Source organism: Leptopilina heterotoma, unplaced genomic scaffold (genome assembly GCF_015476425.1).
Source record: "Leptopilina heterotoma isolate Lh14 unplaced genomic scaffold, ASM1547642v1 Lhet_182, whole genome shotgun sequence".
Classification (NCBI taxonomy): Eukaryota; Metazoa; Arthropoda; class Insecta; order Hymenoptera; family Figitidae; genus Leptopilina; species Leptopilina heterotoma.
In genome coordinates, this window is record NW_025110899.1 from 856,059 (window position 1) to 870,529 (window position 14,471).

Consider the following 14,471-nt stretch of genomic DNA (forward strand, 5'->3'; position numbering starts at 1 on the left):
CTGACCAAAACTAAAAAATAGCTCAGTGAATGTTGCTTCAAGTTTGTAACATTCATTTTTTTCCTTTTGTTATTATTAATTAAGTAAGTAGACTGCTTTAAATAGTAAAATCAGTATTATATTTAGATTTTATAATTTGAAATACAAGTACCTAAACTTAATTTGACTAGAAAATAAGTACCTCTCTTTTTCTTATTAACTAATTAGATTCATCAGAGTAGAAACTAGTTTATTTTTAAATAGGAATCTTCATGTATCACTTTATATTATAAAAGATAAAAAATGGTTAAACTATATTAAAATAAATATAAAAACTCTTACCTAAATTTAAATATTTAAAAATGCTATTTCTGATAACGTAAAGTGATGTATAAAAATTTGATTTTTATCTTTCAATGAATAATCAATCTTCCGAATTAAAAGAAGAATTCATAAGCATTGAAGCTTGATTACAGTAAGTAACATTAAATTCGCAAGGTTGTTGGCACCAAGGTTCACCGTCAACTTGCATCGCACAGGACTCTAAAAGTTTTATCTGTAAAAGTTAATTTTATTAATTGCAATTCTAATAAGTAAAGACCGAATGGAAAAAAATTGTTATTGTCTTTATTTAAGTTTACCTTAACTTTACTAGCCTGACCAAGTCGCAACGGTTGGGAAAGTCCCATTTGCAACTGCGCTATATGGAATGACGAAAAAATAGCAACAACTTCTAGTTTGCCATCGTTTATACTCTGCCTATCTACACTGTCATCTTGAAAGAAATGTATAATTAAAAATGTTACAATTTTTTATAAATTAAATTAATTCATAAAAAATTCCTTTCATAAAGGAACAAATTATAAACATACCTTCAACACCCATATTCCAGAGATCGACACCAGCTCCCCAGGAATTAATGTTTAAAATCACAATACTTTCTATTGAAGGTAACTCGACTCGTTTACCGTCCAGGAAAACCTCGATTCTTCGATCCAAATCTTTATATTCTCTTTCCACTACTTGTTGAGTACCGAAACATAAATAGAGAAGCTACATCAAAAGAAATTGTCATTTGGATTTTTAAATGTAATTTTTTATTTTCTAATAATAAGATAATTAATAATATTCACCTTATTAAATATTCTATGGCTGAAGAAGTAGAAACGACTTTCTCGAGTTTTGTGAAAATTTAACGTCACCTGAGCATCCACGCCGATACTTAAGTAATTATACATGAATAAATGCTTTTCAGACCCAATGAATCCAAGACTGCTCCCGGAAGGTTTTACTGCAACATTCCATCTGATAAATAAAGAAATTAGAATTATCTTCTTTACCTATTATTACTTTTTGTATTATGAATTATTTTTATTTACCTATCAAGTTTTACCGAACTCGCCGTTTGAAGATTCTGTAAAATTTCAGCTGGATCTAAATTCGAATCGTGTTCTTTTCCCCAGCCAAGAACTCGAGATAGATCATTACCGGTTCCTAAAGGTAAAATTGCCACAGACGGAACAGGCTATTAAAAATATAAGTATCAAAAATATCTGCTTTTACAAACTCACAAATTTGTTTTAATAAAAAATTTAATTACTTCAAGTTTAAGTTTATGAATTGCATTTAAAAGCCATGCGATTGTACCATCTCCTCCTGCGACAAGCACTTTGCAAGGATTCTTTCCCAGTAAACGACACCATTCAAGGGCTGCGACTGGATCTCGATCAGCCAGATCAACAACTTGTGCGGGATTAAGAAATCTTCTGAATAAAGATAAGATTTCTCCGCCATCATTATTGCCTGACTTTCTGTTAGCTGAAACGTAAATTAATTTTAGAATATATTTTAAACTTTAATTATTAATTTCTTTAAATACAATTTACCAACGACAATAAGAGGATTCCACTTCTCCCACAAAGGCGGAATTATAGAACGAAGACGCATACGACTTTTCATTGTACTTCGTTTATTAATTACTTGTAAACTTATCGGTGGAATTATCATCAGTTTAAATCTGCCAAAATCGCAAATCTGAAAACGAATAATTTAGTTATTTGCGAATCAATTTTAATTATTTTTTAAATATTTGTATCATTTTTTTCTTGGTGAATAATAATTTTAATTGAAGAATAATTTAATTTTGGGAGAAGAAATACTTTTTGTTAATATTTACCTCATTTAATGAACTTTTACAAACGTCGTGTACACATCGTTGACACCAACAACACCACCAGTCCTTTAAACCAGGTTCTGTGTCGCACTCCTCAGAACAAATATTGCAAATCGCAACAAGTGGTAAATTCCCTGGAATAATTTTTTATTTCAAGAAAAAAATTACTACTCGATTTTCGATAAAATTTATAAATTTTTACCTCTAATCCAATGATGTTTCATTGGTTCATCACTGGATATAGTTATAGCTTTGCATTTCAGAGTTTTATCTGCTACTTTAACACAACTATGATCTGCACAGACGCCGCAAGAATCGCAAATAAACCCATTCATATTCAGTAACAATGCTTCACAAATTGTACAATAAACTACCTAGTGAAATAAAATAAAATAACAATTACAGGACACAAATTAGAATTATGTTTCACTTAAATTACAATAATAGTAAAATATAAAAAAAAATAAACCTTTGATGCGCTACTAATCATTTTCCAACTGTGCTTCTTAGTCGAATCCCTTATTTGAAGATAACGATCTTCAGCAGAATAATATCTAACAATATTATAAGTGAATATAAAAAATATCATAGTCGATATTGTTTGAAATACAACCGTATTTACTTCTACATCCCACATGATGAATATTATCTGCAACAAAATATTATTCAAAATAATTATCACACAAAATTAATAATAACAATAAATTAAATGAATTTTCAACCAATATTATTTTGGTTGAAAAATTAAAATTGCTTTCAGAAATAAATATTTTAAATTAATTAATTTAAATTGATACTAACCTAAAGTCAAAATTCGAGATAAATAGAGACGACGTGTATGTAATACACTAATTATCAAATTATAAAACCAATCTCTCAATTCGTACAATAACTATCAAAATTTAACACTTTATCAAGTATTGATTCTCACCGCATTACCTATACAAGTTATTTGAATAAAATGCAAACATGAACACAACAAGCGTTAATGTTTAAAAAAAAACTATTCATCTTTCTTCATTTCAAAGAAATATATTTTCATTTTACTGACTATTTCTCATGTTAATTATTATTTTATTATTCTTTTAGTAATATCAATATGTAGTAGCATTGCAGTGTATAAACTGTTTTGACAATTTTGACAGATGACCTTGAGAACTAGCAGACGATATTTCTAAGCCACTAGTCTGAAGTTAATTCTTATTCATTTAAAATTTATTTGAAAATACATTCTACGTATCCTTACTGATAAATACATTTTATAATATAATACTTTTTTGAAAATTAAATTAATTCATATAATTAAGAGGATTATAAAAGTTTGTTAGACTTACAATATTATTGAAATGAAATAATTTAAAATTTTCATACGTTTTTCATGATTGCCAACTTGAATTTTATTAATAGTCTCTAAAAATGACTAACTTCACGAATTAATTTAAGTTGTATAAAAAAGTTCAAGTTCATATATGGACATTACGAATTTTATTTTGTAAACTATTTTGAAGTGATGTAAACTGTCTTACTGGAAATAACACTCAATTCGAATTTATTTAATAATAAATTTTATGTAGAACATAAAATAATAAACTTTTATTGCTAACGTGTACAAATAAATTTAGGTATCTCAAAATTAACCTAAAAAACGTATATACATATATATACTTTGGCAACTAAATAATCCGGGTTCTTTCGTTGATTGGGTGAAAAACATGTGTCAAAAGTGAATTTCCTGTGAATCTCAAATTTTGTTGATACTTGATTTTTAAAAAATTATAAACATGGCCTTGAGGCGACCGAAGAAGAATTTGAAACTTCAAGTTTCTACAGAAGCTCCTGTCCCTTTGTAAGTTTATCTTTTATTTTTCAATGTTATACTTGAAATTTTGTATTTATTTCATTTATTTTATATGCATAGAGATTAAAAATTTAGCCCTTAGAGGATCTTTTGGAAAAATGCTAATGATTGATTATTAAACTAATTTTAATCGAAAATGTAAACAATGCTTTTTCAAAGAAATTTGAATTATGAATTTTAGAAATTAAAAATATAGACTCGAATAACGTTTAAATTGACTGAATTATATTTTTTATTAACAGGACGCCACCAAGAAATCTAGATAAGAGAACAACAATAACAATAGATGAAAAGACATTTGTTGTTGAAGCTGATGACCTCGAAACGTTATGTACTTTGGGCAGAGGGGCCTATGGAGTCGTGGATAAAATGAAGCATAAACAGAGTGGCACTATCATGGCCGTAAAGGTGATTTTCAAATTCAGTAATTTCAAAGTTAGTAAAAACTTTGCTTATTGACAGAAAGTGTAATAAATTTCCTATTTAGAGAATTGCAGCTACTGTGAACACACAAGAACAGAAACGACTATTAATGGATCTAGATATTTCAATGAGGAGTTCGGCTTGTCCTTACACTGTTCAATTTTATGGAGCACTGTTTCGAGAAGGTGATGTATGGATTTGTATGGAAGTGATGGATATGAGTCTTGACAAATTCTACATGAAAGTCTACCAAAATGGACGATCAATTCCAGAAGATATCTTAGGAAATATTGCCTTTGCAGTGAGATTTATATCATTTTAATTTTCGACTGCTAACAATAATTGATTAACAAGAGGGATTTTACAACCTGTAATTCAGGTATTTCGGAACTATTTTTGATAATTTATCTTTAATTTAAAAAAAGAGGACTTGCTGTATTTTCGGAATATTTCATTCTATTTTAAGGAATATTTCAGAATAATTCAAGATCAGGGTTGCCACGCAATCTGAAAACCTGGAAAAGTCAGGGAATTTTAATTAGAATCCTGGAAAATTGTTGTTTTCTAAAGTTATTGTGTTTATTCTTGAAATGTAATTACTTAAATATTTCAAAATTAATTTAATTTTAAAAGAATTGCGTTTACAATTTTCATAAACAGATGAACTTCAAAAGATTTTGATTTGAAATTTTGTCAAATTTCAATTTTAAATAAATTTAATTAGAAATATTAAAAAACTTCAATTTAAAAATTCAAATTTAAAGTAAAATTCTTGGCAAAATTTTAATTATTTTCAAAAACTTGACTCAATTAAATGATTTTTAATATCTACTACTTTAATAAAAATTCCTAAATGAATTCAATTAGTCAATGCCGAATTTCAATTATCTTTAAGACAATTTTAATGAAATTCCTCGAAAAATGTAATTATTCTTATTGATGTTTTCGAATAATTTTCGTTTTAAAAACCTGGAATTCCGTTTTTTAACCTGGAAAACCTGGAAAAGTCAGGGAATTTGAAAAGAGCAAAAGCGTGGCAACCCTGAAGATGAATCTACACCTTAATTTACGAGTTGTTTACCCCTCGTATTAATGTTAGTTTGTGTTATACATAAATAATATTTTAATGATCTTTTTTAGGTAGTAAGTGCACTACATTATTTGTATTCACAATTAAGAGTTATTCACAGAGATGTAAAACCTAGTAATATATTAATAAATAGAAAGGGAGAAGTGAAAATCTGTGACTTTGGAATTTCTGGATATCTAGTTGACTCCGTAGCAAAAACAATTGACGCTGGTTGTAAACCTTACATGGCTGTAAGTATTGACAGAATAAGTTTTTAAAACACAAAACATTCTTTTTTTAATATTAATTGTTTTTTTAGCCAGAGAGGATAGATCCGTCAGGAAATCCTTCACAGTACGATATTAGATCTGATGTCTGGTCTCTAGGAATATCACTTGTGGAATTGGCGACTGGGAAATTCCCTTACAAAACTTGGGGAACTCCTTTTGAACAACTTAAACAGGTCGTGAAGGACGATGCACCTAAATTACCCGAAGGACAATTTTCCGACAGTTTTGAGGAATTAATTAACAAATGGTGAGGATAAACATTTAATACAATTTCATCAAATTTTAATAAAGAATAAAGAATTTCAATTTCCACATGAATGAAATTATAATAATTTTAATTTAATTTTATTTAATTTGAATTTTCGTTTCAGTTTAATGAAAGATTATAAATCACGACCGAATTATGATCAATTACTGCAACAGAGTTTTATAATAAATCACGCCGAGAAGGAGACGGATGTTGCAACATTCGTTGCGGAGATCATTGATTTACCTGAAAAAAATGAGACTAAATAGTAAAATATTGTAATAATTTTCACCTACGTACGTTGAATTTACATCACCACATTGTCACCTCATTTGATTCTCACCTAAATTAAAGTTTTATTTGCATCAGTCAAATTTACGTAGCATTAGAGATCGCCAAGAAGATCAAATCAAATTCTGATCCTGTAATCAAAATATTTAATTATTCGTTATATATGTATGTAGTTAATTTTCTTTTGTGAAGAAAGAGTTTTCTCCCCGGTTATATTACATATTTAACCCGAGAGAAAAATTTAAAAATGCATGACCTAAATTATTTTGATACTGCCAACAGGAAAAAACTTAATTTTCTGCTCAAAATGGCCTCCGAAAGACAGAGAAAGAGTCTTGAGAAAATTTTAATGAAGAATATTTTATCAATAATTTTTGTCTTATATTCTGTAAGCTGCGTAGACATTTATAATTTTTTGTAGATATAGCATATTTACAATCTTTGATATACAAATATGTAATACCTTGATTTCAATAAACGAAAAATCAAAAATCGAATCTCTTCTAGTAAATAGTAATTTATAAAACAAGACAACAAGTTTGTGATTTGTCCCGATTGCTTCTAGGGAAATTTTAGAAGCAACTAGTCTTCACTATATAGTTTCTGCTACATTCAATTCATTCAATTTAAGATAATTTTGATCTATATACTTTTATTTCTTTTTTGTTTGTGCCGGTCGAATTTATCAAATTGATTATTAAAACTGGGCGTTGTCGAAATTGCATACGATTGTTCAACATTAGGTTGACATTTAATAATGGAAAGCAGCATAAAAGATAGTTTATTAAAATCTTTATCACAGCTCGAAATGAATAAAGAATCAACGGTTTCTGTCAAACTTGAAAATGTAATGTATACAATTATAATTTGTTTCAAATATCTTATGAATTTTATAAGTTTAGTTTAAATATTTGTTTAATTTATTGATTCAATTATAGATCATTCCTCCACTGAAAGATCGTGACTCACAAGGAAATCAAGTTGAGGATTTTATCAAAATGTAAGATAATTAAGATAATAATAATTATTATAATTATAATACTATATTATATGTAATATTTAAATTTTTCTTCATATTTTTCAGACTAAAGCACATTGTCGCGTGCATTGAACGAAATAGCAAAAATTTCACAGCTCTTAATCCTCCAAGTAAATATTTTTCGGAAGACCCACAAACAAGAATAACAAATTTGAGAGATTATTGCTTTTTTTTTATTCGAGCTATTCGTGAAAATATACTTTGGAAATATGCAAACGTTGGTAAGTATGAACATTTTTTTTTTGTAAAAAATATAAAAATATAAAATTGGAATTTTTTTTACAGAATATGGTCTGTGGCCATCGAACGGCATGTTTTGTGCCTGGAAAACATTATGTTTTGCTCTATTTGACAATCCAACTTTCTGCGATACTCTTCTTCATGATAAACTGTAATTATACTGTAAAATACTGTAAATATTATAATCAGTATAAATGTCTTTAAACTTTAAATTCATTTTAGGTATTATCCAACAATAGTTCAAGATTATATTACCGAAAAAGTCCCACTAGTAATGAGTGAGTAGACTAAAAAGTTAAAAAATAATATTCTTTTTTGTTAATAAGTATTTAATTGATTCCTTATTAATTACTTTTTCAGAGACTGTTGTAATTATTCTGTCAGATTCGGACTTGGATACAGTTGTTTCATTTTTAGCATCAGTTACTGAAAGACCTTGTGTTTGGAAAATATCCGCTGTTTATATCCAAGAGTCGATTGAAAAAAAATTCGCACAACTCTACAAAGAAAAAAAGACAAAAGATTCAGTAAATATTGATAAAATTCTGACAATATTTCGATTCAAGGAGGAGATTTCTTCGAAAATCAAAGACAATCATTGGGACGCGATTTCAATTTGGACTGAAAATGTTTTATCTGCAAAACATTACGTTATGAATATGATGGTATGTAGATAAAATATTAAACTTTTAGAAATGAGAAATAATATTTTAATTCTTTCGTTTATTTTCCAGGTTTCTCTTGTTTGGATAAATTCATTCGGTGAACTTGGTCCAGGAGTTGCGCTTCGAACTGATTCTAAACTCAAATGTCCAAACGTTAGCAGATTTGAATTGAAATCGGGATTTTTCACAGGATCCGGAAAGAAATTTGATCTTTTCTACGATGGTTTATGGAAAGAACCGAAGAATGGAAAATACTGGACTGACTGTAATGGAAATTCTTGGGCCTCTGCGTCACAGTATGTAAACAAAAAGTAAACTCAAATGGGAATAATATAAATTTTTAAATATTATTTCTTATTTATATTTCAGAGAAGATGTTGATAGTTGTGTGCAATCCGCGAAACGTGGTTTTGAGAAATGGCATTTAACACCTTTCAGTAAAAGGAAAACAATTCTGCAAAAGTTTGCCGATAGAATTCACGCAGATGGGTAGGTTGATAAATTATGTTTTAGTTATCAAATTGAAATGATGGTATGTAATTTAATAATATCAATGAATATAAATTTAAAACTGGAAAAATGTTTACAGAAATAGACCACTTGCTAAGTTAGTGAGATCCCAACTTGATAATCCAATTCTATACGGAAGTTCATCAACAATTATTCGGGATGGAACTGTTGAAGTTTTGACAGTCAGAGATCCAAAAGGAGTCATTGCAATTGGTAGAAAAGACAGTAACGATCTGTTTCTTCGCGTGATAAATGCTTGCATCGCTGGAAATGCGGTCATAGTGATGTATGGTGGAGTTTTATCTCCGATCAATGAGTACTGTGATATGATGATTACTAGTGGAATTCCACCTGGAGTTATAAACTTTTTAAGTTTCGAAAATCTCTTTAGCGGATTCAAGGAAGTCTACAATAATTCTGCAGTCGCTCATGGATGTTCTCCAGCTTTCGAAGAATTTGACGTTTTTATGCTCGACTTTTTCAAGTACTGGATCGATCTCGTAACTGATGACAATGATTGCCGATTTAAAGAAATGCTGTACACAAAGTACACTCAGCCAAAATCTATTTGGCTCCCTTTTAAATAACCACCAATTTTTACGATCAAGAGAAATATAAAATCTCAAACACAAATTCTGAAAAACTTCAACAGAAGTATATTTTGATCTATTTCAATAAAATACATTTCTTTATTTGAATCGTCAAGACTGACATAAAAGCATTTATTGTATTTTTATAAATTTTCTTCATCTTAAAAATATTTTATATGACAAAAAAATAAAGAAATTTACATTTTGACACATTCCTTGCGTTTTTACTTTTTGTAAATAGTCACTATTGATAAACAATAAAAAAATGTAGATATAAATGTAAATGTGATAAAATATTCGAATATGCTTTATAGAATAACAATCGCATAAAAATATAATTACAAGAAATTACTTAATTTTGTATTAACTTTTTCGTTATAAGCTTTCTTTTTTCATTGTGTTATTGTGTTTTGTACTGCAAGTTTCCTTTAAACATTAACTTCTATTCGATATAAGCACAGCTTTATCTTTTAAATATTTCCTTAGACATTAAGCAAAAAAAATATAATGGACATTTTTTGTTCTGTGATATAATTGTAAAATGACATAAAGTAAACTTGTGCGTGTAATAAATACTATTTGAACAGAGATAAAATTAAAAATTAAAAATTTTTAAAATATAGTTTCAGTCATTGTATAAACGGAAAATATTCTTTTTTCTATCTAAACATTAAAAAACAAATTTCCCCCTGCGAACGTAAATATGTACTCATTTCACAGAGTTAAATTTCATGGAATGTATAAGAGTGGAATTTCTCCTGATTATCCTTAACAATATTGTCACACATATAGCAGTCGCGCAGCATTTCACTATTAAACATTAATAACAATAATAACTTATTTCATTTCATCTAAAATATTACTCCAAATTCAGGAGAATAAATGCTTTTGATAAAGTCACATCAAACATGATACATATGAGGCATTCCATGTCAAGTGATCCGGGTGGAGAAAAATTTTTCTCCAATCGTAGCAAAACTTGGGGCTTTTGTAGTACTAATAGATAGTAATTTTTCGTGAAAATATTTTTTTACCTAGTCCAATATTTTCCGAGGGGGAGGGGGTTAAATTTTTGGGTTTTTCAGTACAATGCTTATTTCGATAATTTTTTACTCTTAAACTATTAAACATAAAAATTTGGCAAGGTACATTTTGGAAAGGTTTTTTCATGCTCTTTCGATTGAAAATAAGCATTTAAAAAAAAAAAATTTTTTTGACCCAAAAAAATCAAAATTAAAAATAAATTTTAATTTTTTGGAAAAAAGGTCCCATTTTTTTTTTTTTTTTTTTTTTTTAAACGAAAGCTGAGGTTTTTTCCTAAAAGGACATATAAATGAAAAAGTGGGACAAGAATGTTTAAACATTGAAAAAATGAAGTTTCTCGTAAACAGAGCTAAAAACCGGGTTTAGAGAGTAGAAACCTCTGTTTTTCAATGTTTAAACATTCTTGTCCCACTTTTTCATTTATATGTCCTTTTAGGAAAAAACCTCAGCTTTCGTTTAAAAAAAAAAAAAAAAAAAAAAATGGGACCTTTTTTCCAAAAAATTAAAATTTATTTTTAATTTTGATTTTTTTGGGTCAAAAATTTTTTTTTTTTTTAAATGCTTATTTTCAATCGAAAGAGCATGAAAAAACCTTTCCAAAATGTACCTTGCCAAATTTTTATGTTTAATAGTTTAAGAGTAAAAAATTATCGAAATAAGCATTACACCGTAAGACACCTGGATCACTTGACATGGAATGCCTCATATTTGCTAGTTATGAAGAATAATTTTTTCCCTAGAGATTATCCATAAAAATTGTCCTGTACTTAATAAAAAATGGCAAATTTTGAAAAAAATTCCATTTTTAAGTCGATTTTATGCTTTGTGGCAGAAAACCGAAATTTGTTCTAAGTTGCTCCAAGAAAACAAATGTTAAAATTGTCTGTGGTGCTAGACGCACAAACGCAGGTACGTAACCCTGAAAACAATTTCAAAATTGTACGTGATATAATTAAAAGCAAATATTTATGACTTATTTTAAAAATATCTCACCTTGAAGAAACCTAGTGGACCTAATTTGGCAGTGTAGAGAATCAGTTGTCCCATACTCTATAAAAGTACGAAATTATTTTTCTATTTTCTTAATATTTCAATTCGAAAATGTATTTTATTACCTTAAATTCTCCAGGTTTAGCATTCATTGCACGTGTTTTAAGTACATCTAAAGGTTGTGTTAAAGTTGTTGCAATAGCTCCCTATTTTCAAGAAAAGGAATAAAATTTATTTTTAAAAATAAACATTATTAGGAGCATTTGTTACAAAAAAAAAGTGAATATAAAGATCGCTTACTGCGAACAAACTGGAGAGAAAATGCGTTGTTGGATTATCTTCAAACATCTGACTTTGTAAGAGAATTATTTTAATTTGATCATAAAAACTTAATTGTCCGATAGTCATAAGTACCGCTCGTCCCGTGGCAGTTGAACAGCCATTAAAAAGTCTTAAGAAACCTTCTTCCCTCCAAACACGAACCAAACCATCAAGAGCGTGCTTATAACTGTAGATTACAAAAATATTAGACTAAAGAAAAAATAATTTACATAGAAAAAAAATCACTGAATTTTGCACTTACTTTCTTCTTAGTTCAGGTGCAATTTTGACATCGTTTTGCATTCGTACATTAATTAAATCTCCGGGCGTTCCAACGACACCGCCAGCGGCACCGGATACTCCAGCCAGTACTAACTTTTGATAAAATGGCATATTTTGCCCAGGAGATTCAAAATTTTGTTTTCCAACCTGTTCAGGAAAATTAAACAAATGAACAATTATGACAATTCATTAAAAAAAAACAAACGTGAACAACAACTAATAAGGGTTTCTTCTATTTTTTAATACCTCATAGAATGCAAATCGAGTTGTTGAGTATGTTAATTGCCGAAGAAGAGAAGCTGAAAGTCCATTATATAATGCAAGAACACCTTGTTTCTTCACCACCCGTACAACGAGTTTTGACATTGATAGTTTCCCTTCTTGTTGTGTTTGCAAAAGAACCTAAATAAAACATTTTATATATAATATGAAAGAAATTATAAATTCTACAGTAATTTTCTTTTTTACTTTTTAATAATAAATTTCGAGATTTTAAATATGTAGTTTGTATCAATTGAAATAATTCGATAAAAAAGGAAAGATAAGGATTAAGAATAAAATGAAGCCAATAAATAGTTGCATAATCCGCTTTAGTTGAAATAGAAGAGAAGCAGATAAAGTACGTTGTTTATTACACATTTTAAATGGTCACTAAATTTATAGTGCAAATTGTCATTCTAAAATGTTAACAAAAAAAATTAGCAGAAAGTAAAATAATTTTGTCGCACCGATTAACTTTTACACCGCTTGCGAAAAATCCTTGAGACTTTACGCAAATGTTTATTTATTCTGAATAATTTAAGTGTGCAAGGTTCAATCAAATTATTATTCTTAAAACTTCCAATATACGAATCTTCAAAGACAAAAATAAAAATGTACCGAACAATAAAGATTTGACGTTTTTGATAAATTGCCGCATTTAGAAATCTAAAAAACTAATTCAAAATTTTATATTTACAATAATTACGAGAAAAACCCTTTACGCAATTCTTACATATTGAACTTAAATATAGACGTTCTATTTTTAAGACTATTGATTTGTGAAAATTAGAGAACTTTTATTGGAATAGTAAATGAGATTCAAAATAGAAACTGTTATGTATTAAGAAAAGTGTTTCTAAAAGTAGGAAAATAATCACTATTGCACTTGATTTAGAGTAGAGGTTAATGTTTCTAGTAGATTAATTTGTTTTACTCTTCGTTTAATCTTCTTACTTATAAAAAAAGATTATTAACTTCAATGTTAAGCTGTAAATAAGGGATAATAATTATACAAACCTTCAGCAAGTCAAGAGGATGAGTGACACATGCAGCACCAGCCGATGCTAAACCCCCAAAGTACCATCGAGAAAGTTTCTTATTCTTATCAGTCATCTTCGATTTTTTGTTTGGGAATTTTTAAAGCAGAAAACGAATCTAAAAAAGAAAAACCTAATTAATTTCATTTAGAAAAATAAATTCATCTGCGACCAATAATTTGGCTAATTAATTATTATTAATTCATAAATTATAGCAAAAATACCTGTGTAGATTTTTTTGAAGCCCAATAATTGATATGATTTGTTTATTCTGAGTTATCTGTTTGAAGATTCCATTGCTGTTACCTTAAACTGGAATATAACAAAATTATTGTAATTATTATAATTATATTTTCATATCTATAATAAAAATTAAAGAAGTAAAATGAAAGAGCTAAATTTGCGTCAAATAAATATAATTTTCATATCTAACTTAATTGATTAAAGACGAGAAAAAGCTATAAAAATATTTTCAGAATTTACAATATATATATGAAAAGATAAATGAAAGATATGTCAGGAATTGCGAAATAAATTTCTAAACTTGATTCAATTTACGAAGGAAATCATGCCAACATTTTATTACATGAATATAAACTATTTCCTGAACATATGTTACTCTGTTATTTTTTAATAAATAATACTTTTCATCTAACATGGCATATTAAAAATTAATAAAAGAATCCGATTTTTAAAAATATTTTTTATACTTGAGTAATAATCAAAAAAGAGAAGAAAAAAAATGAAAATGTAATATCAAGTTAATTTTCCTGTTATATAAAAAAACTATTATTTTTAAAAAATAATGCTTTAATTCATTTTTCAACTTATTTCAAGAATAATTTAATTTAACTTAAATTTCCAAATATTAAAATTGAAGAATAGAAGAATTTAATTAATGCTTAAATCAGAACTTTCGGAGTATATTTGTAAAAAAAAATTAATAGAGAAAAGATTAGTGAAGGAAGTAAAAATTTTAATGATTAAATAAACTCACATTTCAGTGACGCTGGTCTGTCTCTGCGATTCGACTCCATCTCAAACACTGACAGTGGTTGATAAGTATTGCTAACGGAAAATTCTTTTATTGGGATTTCGAGGAGCATCCATAATAGCGCACCCTTGAGTGTCAGCTGACTTTACACGTGTTATTTTTCTCTTT

The 14,471-nt window shown here is 27.9% G+C and overlaps 4 protein-coding genes across 4 annotated transcripts; 2 read left to right on the plus strand and 2 right to left on the minus strand.

Moving 5' to 3' along the window:
- Positions 1-111: 111 nt before the first annotated feature.
- LOC122500171 (diacylglycerol kinase epsilon) lies at positions 112-3,276 on the minus strand. Its single transcript, XM_043608958.1, has 11 exons — positions 2,954-3,276; positions 2,622-2,801; positions 2,355-2,526; positions 2,156-2,286; positions 1,866-2,013; positions 1,580-1,797; positions 1,359-1,504; positions 1,113-1,284; positions 852-1,032; positions 621-754; positions 112-535 (listed from the first exon to the last, which is right to left on the minus strand). Exons 2-11 carry the CDS (start codon positions 2,787-2,789, stop codon positions 404-406), a joined length of 1,602 nt encoding a protein of 533 aa, XP_043464893.1. The 5' UTR covers positions 2,790-2,801; positions 2,954-3,276; the 3' UTR covers positions 112-403.
- A 310-nt stretch (positions 3,277-3,586) lies between these two features.
- LOC122500133 (dual specificity mitogen-activated protein kinase kinase 3) lies at positions 3,587-6,827 on the plus strand. Its single transcript, XM_043608891.1, has 6 exons — positions 3,587-3,998; positions 4,253-4,418; positions 4,498-4,734; positions 5,574-5,753; positions 5,822-6,039; positions 6,164-6,827. The coding sequence occupies exons 1-6, from the start codon at positions 3,934-3,936 to the stop codon at positions 6,306-6,308; spliced, it is 1,011 nt and encodes a 336-aa protein (XP_043464826.1). The 5' UTR covers positions 3,587-3,933; the 3' UTR covers positions 6,309-6,827.
- Positions 6,828-6,940: 113 nt separating this feature from the next.
- On the plus strand, positions 6,941-9,586 carry LOC122500132. Its single transcript, XM_043608890.1, has 9 exons — positions 6,941-7,177; positions 7,269-7,330; positions 7,415-7,590; positions 7,655-7,760; positions 7,832-7,887; positions 7,970-8,274; positions 8,344-8,570; positions 8,644-8,763; positions 8,864-9,586. Exons 1-9 carry the CDS (start codon positions 7,088-7,090, stop codon positions 9,369-9,371), a joined length of 1,650 nt encoding a protein of 549 aa, XP_043464825.1. The 5' UTR covers positions 6,941-7,087; the 3' UTR covers positions 9,372-9,586.
- On the minus strand, positions 9,469-14,442 carry LOC122500134 (mitochondrial dicarboxylate carrier). Its single transcript, XM_043608894.1, has 10 exons — positions 14,307-14,442; positions 13,534-13,621; positions 13,290-13,427; positions 12,258-12,413; positions 11,992-12,158; positions 11,709-11,916; positions 11,534-11,614; positions 11,412-11,468; positions 11,127-11,337; positions 9,469-10,293 (listed from the first exon to the last, which is right to left on the minus strand). Exons 3-9 carry the CDS (start codon positions 13,383-13,385, stop codon positions 11,224-11,226), a joined length of 879 nt encoding a protein of 292 aa, XP_043464829.1. The 5' UTR covers positions 13,386-13,427; positions 13,534-13,621; positions 14,307-14,442; the 3' UTR covers positions 9,469-10,293; positions 11,127-11,223.
- Between the last annotated feature and the right edge of the window lie 29 nt (positions 14,443-14,471).